This window comes from Salvia splendens, chromosome 12 (assembly GCF_004379255.2).
Source record: "Salvia splendens isolate huo1 chromosome 12, SspV2, whole genome shotgun sequence".
Classification (NCBI taxonomy): Eukaryota; Viridiplantae; Streptophyta; class Magnoliopsida; order Lamiales; family Lamiaceae; genus Salvia; species Salvia splendens.
This window is the reverse complement of record NC_056043.1, coordinates 32,317,436-32,333,289: the sequence shown is the minus strand read 5'-3', so window position 1 is coordinate 32,333,289 and position 15,854 is coordinate 32,317,436. Positions and strand designations below refer to the sequence as shown.

The window sequence follows — 15,854 nt, the reverse complement described above, 5'->3', positions numbered from 1 at the left end:
CTTAAGTATTTTATTATTAATATTTATTATAGTATTTTTCCTTTTTAATTATAATAAAATATAAAATCACAATTCATAACGACAAAATAGATAATAATAATAATAATAATAGTAAATTAAAAAAAATACTCCTTCCGTCCCACCTAAGTTGAGTTGTATTCCTCTTTGAGATGTCACAACTAATTTAAGTCGTTTTTTTTTAACAAAAAAACAAAACATTCAATCCACCTCTTACTTTATTACACCATCTACTTTACCCTATCTTAATCTTTCCTATTTTATTTTTCTCTCTCAATTTTCAACACAATTTATTAATCTTCGTGCCCAAAAGATTCGTCTCAACTTAGTTGGGACGGCCCCCACACTCCGTCCCGACATCATGTGCGGGGGTTCAACCAATGTACGCAGTAGCCAGTTAAGGGGGTGCTTAACCCATTGGCTGCCAGAAGCCCATCTCCCATGGCCTTACACTTGTGCCTGAGAGATGGAAGCAACTACACGACAATAGTGAGATTTGAACCCAGGCTCATTGCACCAAGATATGCCCTTCCATTGCCAACTGCGCTGCCCTTGCGGGAATTTCACTCACATTTTATTATATCTGTAAGTGAGACTCACTTTTCTTTATCTTTTTTAAAACTCGTGCTCACACCAAACATAATTCCTATTGTGGAACGGAGGTAGTAGTTACAACAAAATAAATTACTACTATAAAATATAATTAAAAAGCACACAACTAAAAAACAATAATTAGATCTCATTTCAGCACCCATTAATTGTGTAAAACGTGCTTAGCATTTTCTCACGGCGACTCCTAAGCACTCTGACGTGGATGCCCTTAAAATCAAGTTATAGAAACTTTCGATATGATAATGATGTTTCCATAACTAGAGTTGTCAACTAATCCAACACGCAACCTAGACCTTTTCCATCAATGAAACGAAGCTGGTTCGGACCGAGCTCATTGGTTGATTCGAGCTCTCTAATCGGTCATTTTAAAACGTGGGACCATCAGAAACCAACCTAATCCAAGCCCATGTCCATGCCTAGTCCATCCCATGACCAACATATATAAGGCCCATAATCTCATATTTTAAATTCTTCTATAATATTTTAAGTTTAAAATTTTTTGAGTATTTAATTATTTTATAATATAGAAGAAACTAAAGCTTCATAAGGTTTCAACAATGGTAGCAGAAAGAGCTTCCTCCGTCGTTCTGCAACGAACAAGAAAGCAGCGCAAGCTTCTCAAACGAAAAGGTATACACAATTCTCGACCTCCTGAGACCGAAATACCTTCTCACCATCTTCATTTTCCTTGGATTTCGCAGCGAAAGTCAGGAAAAGCGGAAATCCGTGAAGGAGAAGAAGCTCAAAGAAAAATCAAATATCACTCCACTCGTGACCAAGTACTGGTTCCAGAGGTACGATCTATTCTCCACATACGACGTCGGCGTCAAATTGGACGAAGAGGGTTGGTTTTCCGTCACGCCGGAGGAAATCGCCGCCAGCCAGGGCCGCCGATTCGCCGGTGCCGGTGTTGTGATTGATGCTTTCGCCGGTGTTGGAGGCAACGCAATTCAGTTCGCGAAAGTGTAAATTTCTTCATACTGTCCAAGTAATTTGAGCTTTATCCCTGTCAATCGATGTTTGCTCGCATTTGATATGCCGATATATAATACTATAACCTAAATTTCGAATTGCATTTTACATGAATGGAAAGAGATAAGAGGAAATGTTGTTAATCATAGTTAGTTTCTAGTTTGCTGTTTGATCATATGTATGCAGAAAGCATTTGTAAATTGTAAGTAGACTGAGCTGCTATATTGGAAATTCGAGTGAGCTGCTAAATTTGAAACACAAGTGAATATATGTAAGTAGTTGTTAGATGGAAGATTGTTTCCACAAGTTTACTGTGCTTGGATTGATTGCGTTTTCTCACTTTAGCGAAGGATAACCGACCATATGCAAACGAGATAGAATGGGAAGACAAACATCTATTGCTAATAGCTTAGTTTAGTTTTGTTTTGTCGTCGGGATAAGCAACGGCCTTCAAAACATATAGAATGGGAAGACGGAGGTCTATTTCTAGTAGCTTATTTAGGTGTACTTTTGTCGTCTGGATAAACATCGGCCTTTGAAATGAGATAGAATGGGAAGACAAACGTCTATTGCTAGTAGTAGCGGGTAAGCTGAGTGGTTAAGTGATGCGAAGCATATTTCCTATACTTTTCCCCCTAAACTACACACTTTTATGTTAATTATAACTCATCAAGTTGTATTCGTATTGAAGTTCAGGAGGGTTGGAAGCTGGAAGTTCGCCGGGTGAAATTGGCAAAGCAAGTAGAGATCAGAAACTTCGCCCGGTCGGGCGATTATGAGCTTCAAAACGCCCGGTCGGGCGAAACGCGTAAAAGCATGAGGAGAGTCCAGAAAGTTCGCCCGGTCGGGCGATTCTTCAAGACACTAAACGCCCGGTCGGGCGTTTCCTGCGAAACCATGCAGCAGACTTTCGCCCGGTCGGGCGATTCCCTCTTCTAATATCGCCCGGTCGGGCGTTCGGAATGTCAAGCAGTTTTCAGCAGTTTCAATCGACGGTTGAGTATAAAAAAGAAGCGAAAAAGGAATCAGAGGGGGACGCGACATAGAAAAAGACAGGGAGAAAGGAGGAGAGGAAGAAGAGAAGGAAGGCATTCCGACCGTTATTCCAACCATCAATTCCCGAATCCCGACTCCACTCGAAGAGAGCCACACACCTATGGTTTTATTTCTACATTCTACTATGTGTATAGGCTAGACTCTCTTTGTTGCTCCAAGTTGTAATCTAGGTTTGTGCATTTGTTTTAACACCTTGAATCGTATGTTCGATACCAACAATGTGTTTGATAATTAAAATGCTACGTTTTTGGCTAATGATGTAGTGTTGTTAAATCTTAACTATCGTCTCTTTAACATAGCTTGGGATTGATCGTTTGTTGGTATGCTATCGATTTAGAACTGTTCAGGGGATAAATTGATAGTGGATTAGGTAAGTAATTATAGTAGACGACGTTTGTTCCCGCGCGTCTGCATGAATTAAATGTCGTTGAAGGTTGGTTCATGGAACAAGTGTTCAGCTGACTGTGAACTATACGTCGTAGACATGTTCAGTGCACGCGATTAGGTTGATAATTTTAATCCCGTCGTATGGTTCGTTGTAATGGTGTGTAACAACGCAAGCTTAGAAAGCAACTTGGAGTGACTTGTCTTTCTCGTGTTAAAAATCTCATTTTAGTAGCTTAAGTTAGTTAACCATTTCAAAATCAAAACAAAATCTTTATATGCTTTGTGTAGTCATATTAAGTGTAAGCAATCTCGCCTCCCTGTGGATCGACACTTGAAATACTACTACGATACTGTATTCTTGCAGTAGTGTAGTATTTTTAGAGTTTAAATAATTGAACTTGATAATCTTTATACATTGATTAAGAACTCTAGAATATCACATCATTAAGCAGTAGAAAGGTTTAGACTTTAGATGAATATGGGAAAGGTTTAGACTTTAGATGAATATGGGAACTTGTAGTGCTCAGTATAAATGTTAAGCAGCCGTTCACTATGTTTTTATTAACTTACAATTGCAATCACTGTCAACTCCAGTGCTGCTACCAGAAAGTCAGAAACCGAGAATTACTTGTATTACTAACCCTTTAATTATGGTGTCCAATAGCACTTAATTTACGCTGTATATTCTTGTCAGGTGCTATCATGTTGTTGCCATTGAAATTGACCCAATGAAGGTTGCCCTGGCATCTCATAATGCTAAGATTTATGGTGTTCAAGATAAAATAGATTTCGTAGTGGGAGATTTTTTCCAGCTTGCTCCTTTCTTGAAGGTAGTTTCTATTGCCTGGGTGATAATGGTCTTCACACTGTGTTTATTGTCGACACTGTGCTTAGTTGTAGCAGTCCTTTAAGGCAGCAAAATACTAGGTAATGATGCTAAAGCTACAAACTACGCTTAGATTTGGCAGATATTTCAAACTGATTGCTTCTGATGATTCCTTTTATGTCTATTTTTTCTATATTGCTTGCACATACTTTTTTGAAGTGATTCAGTAGGAGTATTTGAATCATTGTTGGATATAAAGGATCTTGTCACTACTGTAAAAACACAATTAACAATGAAATAATATAAGGTGAAAGCATGGTTTCTTTACATTTATTTATCTTCAGATTTTTAGTTAATATGTTTGGTTCGTCATGCTGAAATAACATTTCCTTTCTTAATTCATATTTCTGGTGATTTCGTTAGGGAGACGTGGTATTTCTTTCACCACCTTGGGGTGGACCGTCATATAAGGCAAAAGAAAATTTTACACTCGACTTATTGAAGCCAAAAGACGGGTACGCCATGATGATAGTTATTTTTTCTCATTTCTCCATGCGTAAATAGTTAATTGTTCTTCTTTAATTTGTTATGTCCCTTATAAGTAATTCAGCATCTCGGGTGAGGTATCATATAATGAAATAATCTTTTTTTAACCTTCTATTGACAACTTGATCCAAAGCATCTGATGTCTAAATAGTACCTATATAGCTGTCGTGTAAAGAAGTTGTAGGAGGTCCATATTAGCTATCTAGATGATCGACTTTTGGGAGAGGAGAGGCACCCGAGTATTTTACTCTTCTACCTATCTATTTACTGTCCAACCATGGAGGGTAGTTAGTAGTTTTTTCTTTCAGTGATAGGTTGCAGAAAGACATTGCTTGGATGAGTTAACGCTCATCAGTCATCACAGAGTTCTAAAATCCCATCTCTGTTTCTCTTGATCTTATGATCGTATCAGGTCTGTGGAAAAGAGATAGAAGCAGCTGTAACTAATGATGGATAGAAGTGTAAACCTGCAGCCATGATTAAGCACTTGAGCCGGTCTTTTCTAACAGCGTTTTGAACTTCTTAGTTTGGCATTTTACGCATATAACACCTCATCTTTCCTAGACTTTAACAGGTTTTGAGGTGCCCAAATTACGCGCTTGACATTATCTTGCATGTTTATAATCGTATTCATTCTTCTTTGGCAAGGTTTTACGCTTATAATTTAGAGAGCTTCATTGCATTCAAGTTGCCCAGGCGATAACACCAAACATAGTCATGTTCTTGCCTCGAAACGTCGATGTGCTCCAAGCAAGCGAGCTTTCATGGCTGTCTTCTCCTCCATTAGATATTGAGGTTACTTCTCATAAAACTGCACTTGATCCCAACATGTATATACTCTTAAATCTTTACACTGATTTTCTCTCTCTTTGAAGGTGGAAGAGAATTTGGTGCATGGTAGGTTGAAGGGAATTACAGTCTATTTTGGGGACTCGAAGCTGTGTGTGTAGCCACCATTTGGTTGTCCCTTGTCATAGAGGTAACATCAGCTGAGCCGAATGCCAGTAAGCTCGAGCAGTTGGATACTGAGCTCAAGCTCGAATAGGTAAATATTCATTAACTTAAGCTCACTTGCCAATTTTTTGTAACTGTTATTCAGGCTGGAGCACGACAGCCAGGGCACGAGCTTGAGCTTGTTCAAAAGCTTGTCTAACTTAAAATGAAGAGCATGAAGCATTGACACTTGATCATGAAGCTCTTACGATACTGTTCGAGATTGAATCATTTGACATTGATAGAGATTAATTTTGTCATCGGTGAAAGCAAAGACTCATAAGCCAAGGTTAATCGTACCATTCGCACTTTGCTGAGATTAAGTATTAGGTCAAGTCCATCCAATTAAACAACACTTATACGAAGTAAGATCCTATCTTATCTAATCCATCGAACTGAACAACCCGGTAGGATTTGGACCTATTCCTTGAATACATGACCATATATATATATGTGTGTTGCCAAACTCAACATATCTCTGAAATAGTACAAGGCATCATACCTATATCTCTCTCCTGCTAAGGAATTCAAACTTTATCTGTTGGAATTTGTTTGCAACAAATGTATTCGTTTGAAAATGATATGTATTTCTTTGGAAAAACATACTGATTTTTGGTTGATATATTTTAATAAATTACGCAGGCTTGGAATTTTATAAAACTTTTTTCGGTTTAAGTGGTTCAGACCGACCCGAAACAATAGCCCAACTTCGGCGGTTTAAACGGTTCCGACTGGCCTGAAATAGTGCCCAACTGTAGGGGTTTAAATGGTTCGGACCGGCCCAAAAAATTAGCCCAACTTGGTACCAAAGTTTCTCATTGATATTACTAAAATACCCTGGGAAATTGTGATCATCACTCATTCATTCAAAAATAAGAAAGAACATTTTTAATTATAGGATCGTCGATAGCAATTGATATGATTAACATAAGTACTAAATTTTTTATTATCCATGAAATTTGTTAAGTGGCTTTGTATATCTTTTTCAAAACTTGGCTTTCAAGTTTAAAAAAAAGTGGCCCGTCTTTACTTTTTGTGAGTCTTGAAATAGTACGAAATACGAGGAAGATTGATTGTTAGAGTTTAATTACGTGAATCTTAATGTCAATATATTTATGTTAAACCCTTTTTATTTGCTAAACTCTAATTAATTACGGCTTTTACTTCCTTCTTTCAGTGAATTTTCGTTTCAAGGAAACAAATCTTTCCTCTAATACAATGCATATAATTATTCCAAGACTTGAACTCCCCAATGAATTCAAGATTTTTTTTTTATATTTTCTTTAACGTCAAAATAATAATTCCAGATAGCTGACTTTTGGTGATTTGAAAACTAACTTTTTTTGTGTAGATGAAATATTATGGATTTATCCCAGACGACAAATTTCAGCATGCATATTTGGTACCTATTCGCATTTAAACCAGAATCGTACTAGCACGAAATAATAAAGAGATATTGGTGTCTAAAATCATGAACTTTGCCTAAAATTTAGTATTTACGAACTTTAAAATTGATCTAGAATATCACAAATTTTGCATTTTGCTTGGTATTTTCATCAAAATTTTATTTTACGCGAGTAACTGTAATACGTTTTATGGTATTTTAAACCACTTTTTAAGTTCATAACAAGTAGGATAAAAAGTTACGTAATATTCTAAATTAATTTTAAAAATTATGAAAAATAATAAATTTTGGACCAAGTTCATGGTTTTAGAAACCAATATCCCAATAATGAATTAAATTTCAACAAAATTGATTGAAAATATGTTTATAATTTTATAGTTTCAAGCATAAAGATGCTTTAGAAACAAAAACATTGATGAATTCAACGAACCCCTTCAAAGTGAAGCAGAGCTTCAGTCAATCCAAAAAACACATAATTAAAATCCTCGAAAATTTGCTTCTCTTTCCCAAATTTCTTCATCAATTCCACAAAAACCAGCATTGTGAGCAAGCTATCCGAGCCGGCCTGGTGGCTCCTCCCGAGGGCCCGCTCGAGGCCCATCCTCTTCCCGATCGCCTCGAGCCCCCCGTGCAGCCCGCAGGCCCTCGCCACGGGCTTCGCGTCGTACACCCTCGGCCCGAAGTGCATGTCCACGAGCTTCACGAATTCGGGGAGGGTGTCGGGGAGGCGGCGCCCGGTGAGGATCTTCACCATGAACCCTAGGTCGTAGGCGCCGTGGAACGTCACCCAGGCGAAGCGGCGGCCGAAGGCGAGGCCGGAGAGCTTGAAGTTGAAGGCAAAGGAGCCGGAGTCGGCGCCTGCGAGGCGGTTCTGGGCGAAGTCGATGCCCTGGCGGCGGAGGAGGGCGAGGGAGTCGGGGTTGTGGAGGTCGGAGGCGGAGTCGAAGTCGGCGAAGTTGAACTCCCAGGCGCCGACGCGGCGGCCGTCGTGGAGGGGGAGGGCGCCGGAGGAGTCCGAGAGGGTGAGGCCGAGCTGGATCAGGCTGAGGGCGTCGACGTTGCGCTTCATCACGGCGTAGGTGTCGGCGGCGGAGAGGGAGGAGAGTAGGTGCTTCGTGATGGCGGTGGTTTTGATCGTGAAGACGGTGCCGGGGAACTCGGTGTCCATGGAGATGATCGGGAAGTGGTGGAGGAAGCCTTGGATTAGAACGAATTCCGACTCGAGATTGCTCGCCCAAACCTTACGGATCTCGATTTCCGCCATTGATCGGAGGGATTTGAGGTTTAGGGTTTTGATCGGAAATTAGGGGATTTTGGGGGAGAAAGAGTTTGCAGAGCTCTTTAAATAGGTTACGGAGAGAGAAAGTTAGAGAGAGAGGGAGACCGTTTTTATAATTTATAAATGGAATATAATAATTACCTTATTCCAAAGAGGATCGAACAATTGTAAACCATATTTTAATCTGAATTTTATATGTTTAAAACAGGATTTAGCAAAAGCTACCTAATTTTTCCATATATAAATATTTGGAATCCAATAACCAAAATAACACAGAAGGGAGAATATTAATGATTAATACTAATGAGTAATGAACATGCTGAATTATTTCTTTTTACAGTTTTCGATTTACATAGTATATAGTTATTTGTATTTTTTTTTCTATTTTTCATAATATGCGAAATATTTAAGATAGATTTATCAGGTGATTGTTATATTGCTAACTATAATTAAATAATAGTCATTAGATATTCAAATCAAGGCCATAGATCATCACCATCGGAATGTCAATACGATCAACAAAAAACGTCAATAAGGGTATTAAGGTCAATTTACAACAAATTAGTTATAACTATTTTTAAAAAATATCCAATAACTTTAAAACGCATATAACTTTCTCGATTTAAATTATGTTTTCGCACAACATATATCAAATTAAAGATAATTTCATAAAGATTCTAACGAGATCTCACTTGCATATGTTCCGATGTCAAAATTTGAAATTTTTTTTGAAAAAAATCAATTTTTTCGTACGTCAACAAATGTCAACATAGTATATAAAATATGTCAATATAATACACGTAGAATGTTAATATAAGCAATGGGTTGACATTCTCAAAGCATTGTGTTAATATTTTCGAAACAATATATTGACATTTTCATCCAAAACCCTAATTTGGTAGTTTTTTTATATTTTTCGATTTAATTAATAAAAACGAAAATTACACGTGGCAAATTTTAGACCACAAGATTTCTAAAATCTTATGATCTTAAATTAGTTGTAGTTAACAATTAAATAATGAGTTAGCAATTGATCACTCCGAGGTTATGCCATATAATCCATCTTTTTAGATTATATTCTGAATTTAATCACAACTTCGATTTAATTTAGGATTTATTTATGTCAAATAAACTATAAACACGTCATTTTAAATAATTTATATAGTAAAAAATCGTTTTCTAGCTATTGTCGGAATTTCTATAGATTTCAGAATGAATCTACGCCTCGTGAGAAAATTGCAATTAATAGTATCAATATCCAAAAAAAAAATTAAATAATTCTAAAATTTATGAATTTTGCAATAAAATTTGTATCAAAAACAAAAATGCCAGCTTTCGGATAATATTGATAATTTAAAACTGATATTTTAGGTACCAAACTTTAAAAGTTGCTTGTGTACATGAATATATGACTTTAAATTTCTAAATTTTCGTCAAAATTATGTACTCCTATTTGCTTACCAAACTAAAAAAACAATGAACTATACTAATTTAAACTAATTTTGCAACCAAGAAGCATTTTCACGTAATCATTATCCTGTCCTAGCATTTTTTGTCACCTTTGCAAGTACATGAACATCCCTCAATAAATAAAATCATACCACATGAAACTCAAAATTATTTAAATCAAGGTGTCCATAAAATCTAATGAGTAGTAGCAGCCCACATAATTATATCTACTAGAAATACCATTGCTACTAAATATCCCATGACTAGTACTATATCAATTTGAAACAAAGATACTCTCAAAATAAACCGAATGATGCTATTACACCCATAAATACGAGCAACTCCCAGGAGGCGATCTGCACCGACGATCCCGAGCTACCGTGAGACGGGGCCGGAGCGCCTTCATTACCTCCAAAGCTCGGTGCTGGAGCCCCCGCAACGGAGCTCGGAGATAATGCTAGTGGAGAAAGAGCTGCACCACCACAACCAAAGGGATAGTATGTCAACAGTTAACATAGGGAATAAAAGTAAGCAATCCAATATAGTTGATCATAAAAAAAACATTTTTATATTTTCAACAAATATAAACTAGTGCTCAAATCTAGTTGGGTTATTAATTTAGTATCCTTTTTTATTTATTTAAAGAGAGATGACCTGACTTCAAGGAAAGCTTAATATTTTATGTTTTTATAAATTAAATAAACATTTTGCTATACTATTAATAATAAATAGATTTCTTTATGAAAGTTATGCTTTTATAAATTTACTAAATTATTAATAAATAAATCGATTTTATTGGAAAGATTATAGTAAATAAATGAATAAATAAATTTATTATAAGAAATTCACTTTCATGAATTAATTAAATAGTTTACTAATTATTAATATATAAATCGACTTTTATTTGAACCGAGCAACAAACCATAAAAACAGTCTTATTAAATGTTTAAAATCTTTATAGTTTTCACATTTTTATATTTGAAATTATTATCGACATGAAAAGGAAAAAAAACTAAATCCAATTATTACTAACTAAATGGATTCTATTATAAGAAATAAAACTATTTAATCACTAAACCATACCCAAATTAATATTCAATCTAACAAATTACAGAAAAAATGTTTATACCTGGAGCAGCCCCAACGCCAGCACTCACTGTTTCAACACAAAAAATAAAATAATAAATCATCAATTTTTTTATTATTCACATATATACAGATATACATATAGAGAGAGAAAGGAGAGACGAACGGGAGCAGGTGGAGAGAGAAGGAGCGGAGACGTGGCAGGCGGCGGGGAGGGTTAGGGCTTTGGAGACATTGAGCGTAACGCCGAGCTGCGCGCTGTTTCTGAAGGCGTCGCAGAGGCATTGGGGGTTCGTCTTCACCACCGTCTTCAATCCGGAGCAGCACGTCCCCTCCGGCTTCTGAGCCGCGCCGCCGGCCGTCACGAACGGCAGGCAGTCCACCATGTTCGCCACCAGGCTCGTGCAGTCCACCGCGGGCGCCGGAGCCGATTGGGCCGCCGAGGAGAGAGACAGCAGCACCGCGATTGCGAAGAAAGTAACCGCCATTTTCCGAATTAGAGATAGATTGGAAATGGTAGGGTTGCGGAATTGGAATTTTAAGGGAAAGGGGGGAAACGGAGGAGAGGACGCGTGGCGTGGAAGGGGAGTGAGGTGTCTCTGTTTCATCAGCTGCTTGGAGCTGCAATATTGTGATTTGATTTCGAATTTCAAAAGGTGTGAATCTTTTTATCCCTTTGATAATTGAAAAGTAGGAAATTTATTCGAATTTCAAAAGGACTCGTCACATTAGTTATGAAGGATTAAGCTATTAATCATGACCTAAGGCGCGCCCTCAAGCCTGTCCTATACACCGCAACGTCAACATTTTATCTCTCTGCCTTTCCACCTGCAGTGGGGCGCCCTAAGCATTTTACTATTGTTTTATTATTTAATTTAAATGTTTTCAAATATATAAATGTAAACTTATTAAAAAATACAACGATTAACTAAAAGAACGGTAAAAAATTCTCATTGATTAAAAAAAAGTTATACGAGTTAGAAATAAAAAAATGACTATCCTACAAAAGCCCTAACTTCCGGCTCAACTCATCGCTCAACCTCTGGAAGCGCTCGGCTTGGGCCGGATCCGTACATTTCATAAGGGCGTTGTGCGTATCCAACAACGTACGTGCCATCGAAGTCGTTGCCAAATCCGTATAGGCAAGTGTCGCCTGGATCGTCGCCGGGGTCGGGATCGGCGATGGGGGGCGGTGGCCGAGGAGGATGTCGCCTTCGCCTTCGCCTTGTTCTTCGCAGCCTTGACGCCTATGGGACGCTGTCGGGAGGACATCGGTGTGCCGGAACTCTCTTCCTCCGTGCACGTCTGGTTGAGGTCCACCGGACGAGTTCCGCTTTCGCTGGTCGTGTAACAGCTAGTGTCGGTGGTCTTCGTCCTCTTCGCCGCACCGGTGTGCAGAATCCGGCCTTGGAACTTCTGCTTGTCCCTCAAGAGCGCCCAGATGTTGAAATGCTTGAAGTCGCCGAACATGGACTGGTACGACAACAGCGCTCTATCGCGCACGTCGCTCAAGCTCTCACCGCTTCCCTGATCCCTCGAGCACTTCTCGTACTCCGCCGCGAACAGGTTGACTTGCTTCTTCACCTGATCCCAGTGCTTGCGGAGCTGCTCCCGTTGACGCTTGTACGTGCTCGGCGGCTTCGCCTCATTGTAGCGCTCGGCGATGCGCTCCCAATATGCGAGCTGCTTCTGGTTGTTCGCAAATATCGGGTCCTCCGATATATCCACCCAACACCTCGCCAAGACGAGGGTTTTATCTGGCTGGTAGTTCGTACGGCCGGGGGCATACTCTTCACAAGTTGTCGGAGGTGGCAACTTATGCGCCCAGTGCTTGGTCCGCTTCTTTGTGGCGGGGGCGGCGGAGGCGGCGCGACGGGAAGCGGCGACAGGGCGAGTTGGAGACGGCTCCATGTCGGAGAGACCGTACGAATCCGTACTGAACTCTGGATCGTACTGCGTGTTGGCGTCGAACGACCGATATTCGCCAGGTTGTGTACCCGGCCACCGTGCGCCATCTCCAAACATCGGGCTACTAGGACTTGAGTATCCACTGGAATCCATTTTATAGCGTAATTTGAGAGTTAAAATGTGAATCGAAAAGTTACAAATGAAAAGTGAAGCCAGAGGTATATATATAACAAAATTTTTGAATTTTAAAATTAAAAAAAAAAACTAAAACGCGTTGCATCGTCCGCGTCGCCCACAGTGGGCGGAAGATGACCCGGACGATGCCCTATCGTCCGCGCTTCGTCCGCGGACTAAGCGTCGGGCGCGGACGACGCATCGTCCGTCGTTCGCGGTGCCACAGTGGCGGACGATAGCGCGCCCGTTGCATCGAACGCGCTATCGTCCGCCCCATTGTGGATACTCTAATATTACTTACAGTGATTAGTTGTTGATCATCGGAGTTTAATTATGATGATTAATTGTTGATCATTATGTGAGAGCGTCTCATTAATATAAGGGCATGCACAACGAGAAGGGTACGGGCCATCGTGTTTAAACGCGGAAGCACGGGGATGGTTGAGTGATGAATCCGCGAATTTCTGATGTTAGTAAATGCTGGTAGAGAATGAAGACTACGACACAAAGAATTTACGTGGTTCGATTTACTGAAGTAAATCTACGTCCACGGGAAGAAGGGAGGGCAAGATTGTATTGCTTGATCTGGGATTACAGCTTACAACACAGACTTGCTATATGGTATTTTACCTCTAGAGAGCTTAACCCTGTCTATCTGATCTAAGTCCTATTTATACATCGAATTAAGATCGTGGTTTGCAGCCCCACTAACTAGATCGTGGAAGGGTAATAACTGCTTAATAACTGCTTAACACCACTAAATAGATCGTGGGTGTAACGGAAGTCGTGGAGATCCTGCATGGGTCCATTATCTCCCAGTTCGGTCGAATACTGAGACCGAACTGCTGAACTTTGCCGATCAGCTTTTGCCGATCTAAGAAGTAGAGCTTGATTGGTCGGCTACCGAGCTGTAAGCTGGGACCGAACTCTTTGGTAATGCCGAACTGACACTCTTCCTGGGGCTTTGGGCTGATGGGCCGTCACTGCTATTGGGCTTGCCACTAGGGTTTAGTTCGTACCCCATCACTACCCCCCCCGAAAAGCGAAGTGAATCACTTCGGCGAAGCGAGACACTTCGGCATTTTGATAAAGGTACGGGGGAGGCTGACGTCAGGGGACGTGCCTTGCGCGTGGCCGCATTAAATGCGACAGTAAAATCCGGCCGTTGAATCCTGAAAAGGTGGGATTCGAAACGGTGCGACGATTTTGAAATCTTCGCCGAATCTGATAAATACCTCCTTTCTTCATCATTGAAGCACTTTTGCGACTGCTTCTTCTGCACTCTCTTTTTTGCGAAAATTCTCTCTCCGCTTTCAAGAATTTCTTCAGACTTTCTTCACCTTCAAAAAGTAAGAAAAATGTCTTCTTCTTCTTCTTCGGAGTCGGGTAGCGGTAGGAGAGGCGGTAAGGGGTCTTCTGGCCGGAAAGAGTCCGGGGAGAAGACCGTAGAGTATTTCCATAGTATTTTGAGTAAGGATACTGTGATATCCCTACCCGAAAAATACTTTTTTCCTGGGGGGAAGGCGGTGGTACCTGACGGTGATCATAGGGCTGACTCCCCGCCGGAGGGTTACGCCACCGTGTACGAGGCCTGCTTAGAATGCGGGCTTCGTTTCCCCCTCCCTTCTGCCTTTATAGATTTACTAGATTTTTTTCAGCTTCCTTTAGGCCAGGTGACTCCGAACTCTTGGAGGCACTTGTCGGCCTTCGCTGCCGAACTCCGTAAGTTAGGGAGGGATTTGTCTTTGAAGGCGATCCTTAAATTCTTTCAATTTAAGAGGAAGGGGTCTTGGTTTTACTTGATCCCTGTACAGCCCTTTAGGGCCTTTTGTAAAACGAAGTGGCCGAAGTGGCAAAACCGCTTCTTCTACTATGATAGGACCGCGGCTCCTAGTTTTCCCTGGAGAGGGCCGAAGTCCGTTATCCGTCATCCTCGGCCTGAACCGTTGGACGAGCTCGATGGCGAGCTCAACAAGATTCCCATAGTTAGGAAACAATACACGGAGTCTGAGCTCGTCAAGGGCGACGTCGTGTTCGACATCTCGTCTTCGGACGAAGAGGCCGAGGGTGAGGATTTCTCTTTATCTTTATGCTCTACTGCTTTAACGAAGAAAATCTGACTTTGTTGTTTTTTGACAGTGAACTTGCTGAATAAGGCTATCCGAAAGTCCTCCGAGCTTGTGGAGCCGGAGAGGCAGAGAGCCCCTCGCTCGGCGTCTGAAGCCGAGAAGAATCCGAAGAGGCAAAAAACCTCTTCTTCGGATCCGAAAGAGCCGGAGCCGCGTTCGGCTAAAGGGAAGGGGAAATTTCATGAGTCCCCAAGAGTGCCGGGGAAAGACCTGGTCATCTCCGAGGTGGTTGCAGACATCCCGGAACACGTCCCTGAGCCTTTTCAATGGCCGACGAATTTTGTGGAGGTAAGCTTTCTGACTTGGCTTCTTTTCCACATTTTTTGATGGCCATTCTGTTGAGTTTTTTCCTTGTTCATCTTCAGAGAGCCAAGCTCGTCTCCGTGGAGCTCTCCAAAGCATCCCACGACTACGAGGAGATGCAGAAGAAGTTGCATCTTGCTCGTAGTCTGGCCGAACAGGCTGAGGCCAAATTTGAGAGGGCCCGAGCTGCTAGGATCTCGGCTCAGGATGAAGCCCGGTCAGCCAAAAACCAGCTCATCATCCTGCAAGAGCAGACGAAGCACCGGGAGGCTCAGAAGGAGGCTGCCGCCGTGGCTGCCCAGGGGGAGGCTCTCCGTGTTTACACGGAGAAACTCTTTTTGAGCAGCCAGTTCTCGGCCTTTGTCGGTAGTCTGGTAAGGCTAATTACCGATAAGGGCGAGCAGGGGGCCGACGTCGTGCTGCCTCTGTACAGCCGAGAGATAGCAGCTCGGCTTCAGAATCTGCCGCTCCTTGAGGAGCTCGCTTCATCCTCGGTCCTGCTTTCTGCAGACCGAGTCCGGAGTTGTCGAGCTGATCGGGACGAGAACCTGGAGGCTATCTTTGCCTCCGTGGGACCCGTTTCACCCGCTTCGACTTACAACGGAGAGGGTGAGGCCGAGCCGCTGGAGAAGGAAGCCGATCAGGAGGCGGAGGCGAGGCCGGCAGGATGCGAGGCCGAGGCTGAGGTAGCTCAGGAGAAAGAAGCTGAAC

The 15,854-nt window shown here is 41.2% G+C and overlaps 3 protein-coding genes across 3 annotated transcripts; 1 reads left to right on the top strand and 2 right to left on the bottom strand.

The window, feature by feature from the left end:
- The first annotated feature begins 459 nt into the window (after positions 1-459).
- On the top strand, positions 460-5,980 carry LOC121757910 (trimethylguanosine synthase-like). Its single transcript, XM_042153365.1, has 7 exons — positions 460-603; positions 1,198-1,595; positions 3,740-3,875; positions 4,295-4,386; positions 5,066-5,212; positions 5,293-5,396; positions 5,517-5,980. Exons 1-5 carry the CDS (start codon positions 460-462, stop codon positions 5,118-5,120), a joined length of 825 nt encoding a protein of 274 aa, XP_042009299.1. The 3' UTR covers positions 5,121-5,212; positions 5,293-5,396; positions 5,517-5,980.
- Positions 5,981-7,163: 1,183 nt separating this feature from the next.
- On the bottom strand, positions 7,164-8,175 carry LOC121758199 (probable CCR4-associated factor 1 homolog 11). The gene has a single exon (XM_042153620.1). The coding sequence runs from the start codon at positions 8,077-8,079 to the stop codon at positions 7,237-7,239; it is 843 nt and encodes a 280-aa protein (XP_042009554.1). The 5' UTR covers positions 8,080-8,175; the 3' UTR covers positions 7,164-7,236.
- A 1,517-nt stretch (positions 8,176-9,692) lies between these two features.
- Positions 9,693-11,317, bottom strand: LOC121757364 (non-specific lipid transfer protein GPI-anchored 11-like). Its single transcript, XM_042152917.1, has 3 exons — positions 10,796-11,317; positions 10,673-10,699; positions 9,693-10,015 (listed from the first exon to the last, which is right to left on the bottom strand). Exons 1-3 carry the CDS (start codon positions 11,235-11,237, stop codon positions 9,840-9,842), a joined length of 645 nt encoding a protein of 214 aa, XP_042008851.1. The 5' UTR covers positions 11,238-11,317; the 3' UTR covers positions 9,693-9,839.
- Positions 11,318-15,854: the final 4,537 nt, after the last annotated feature.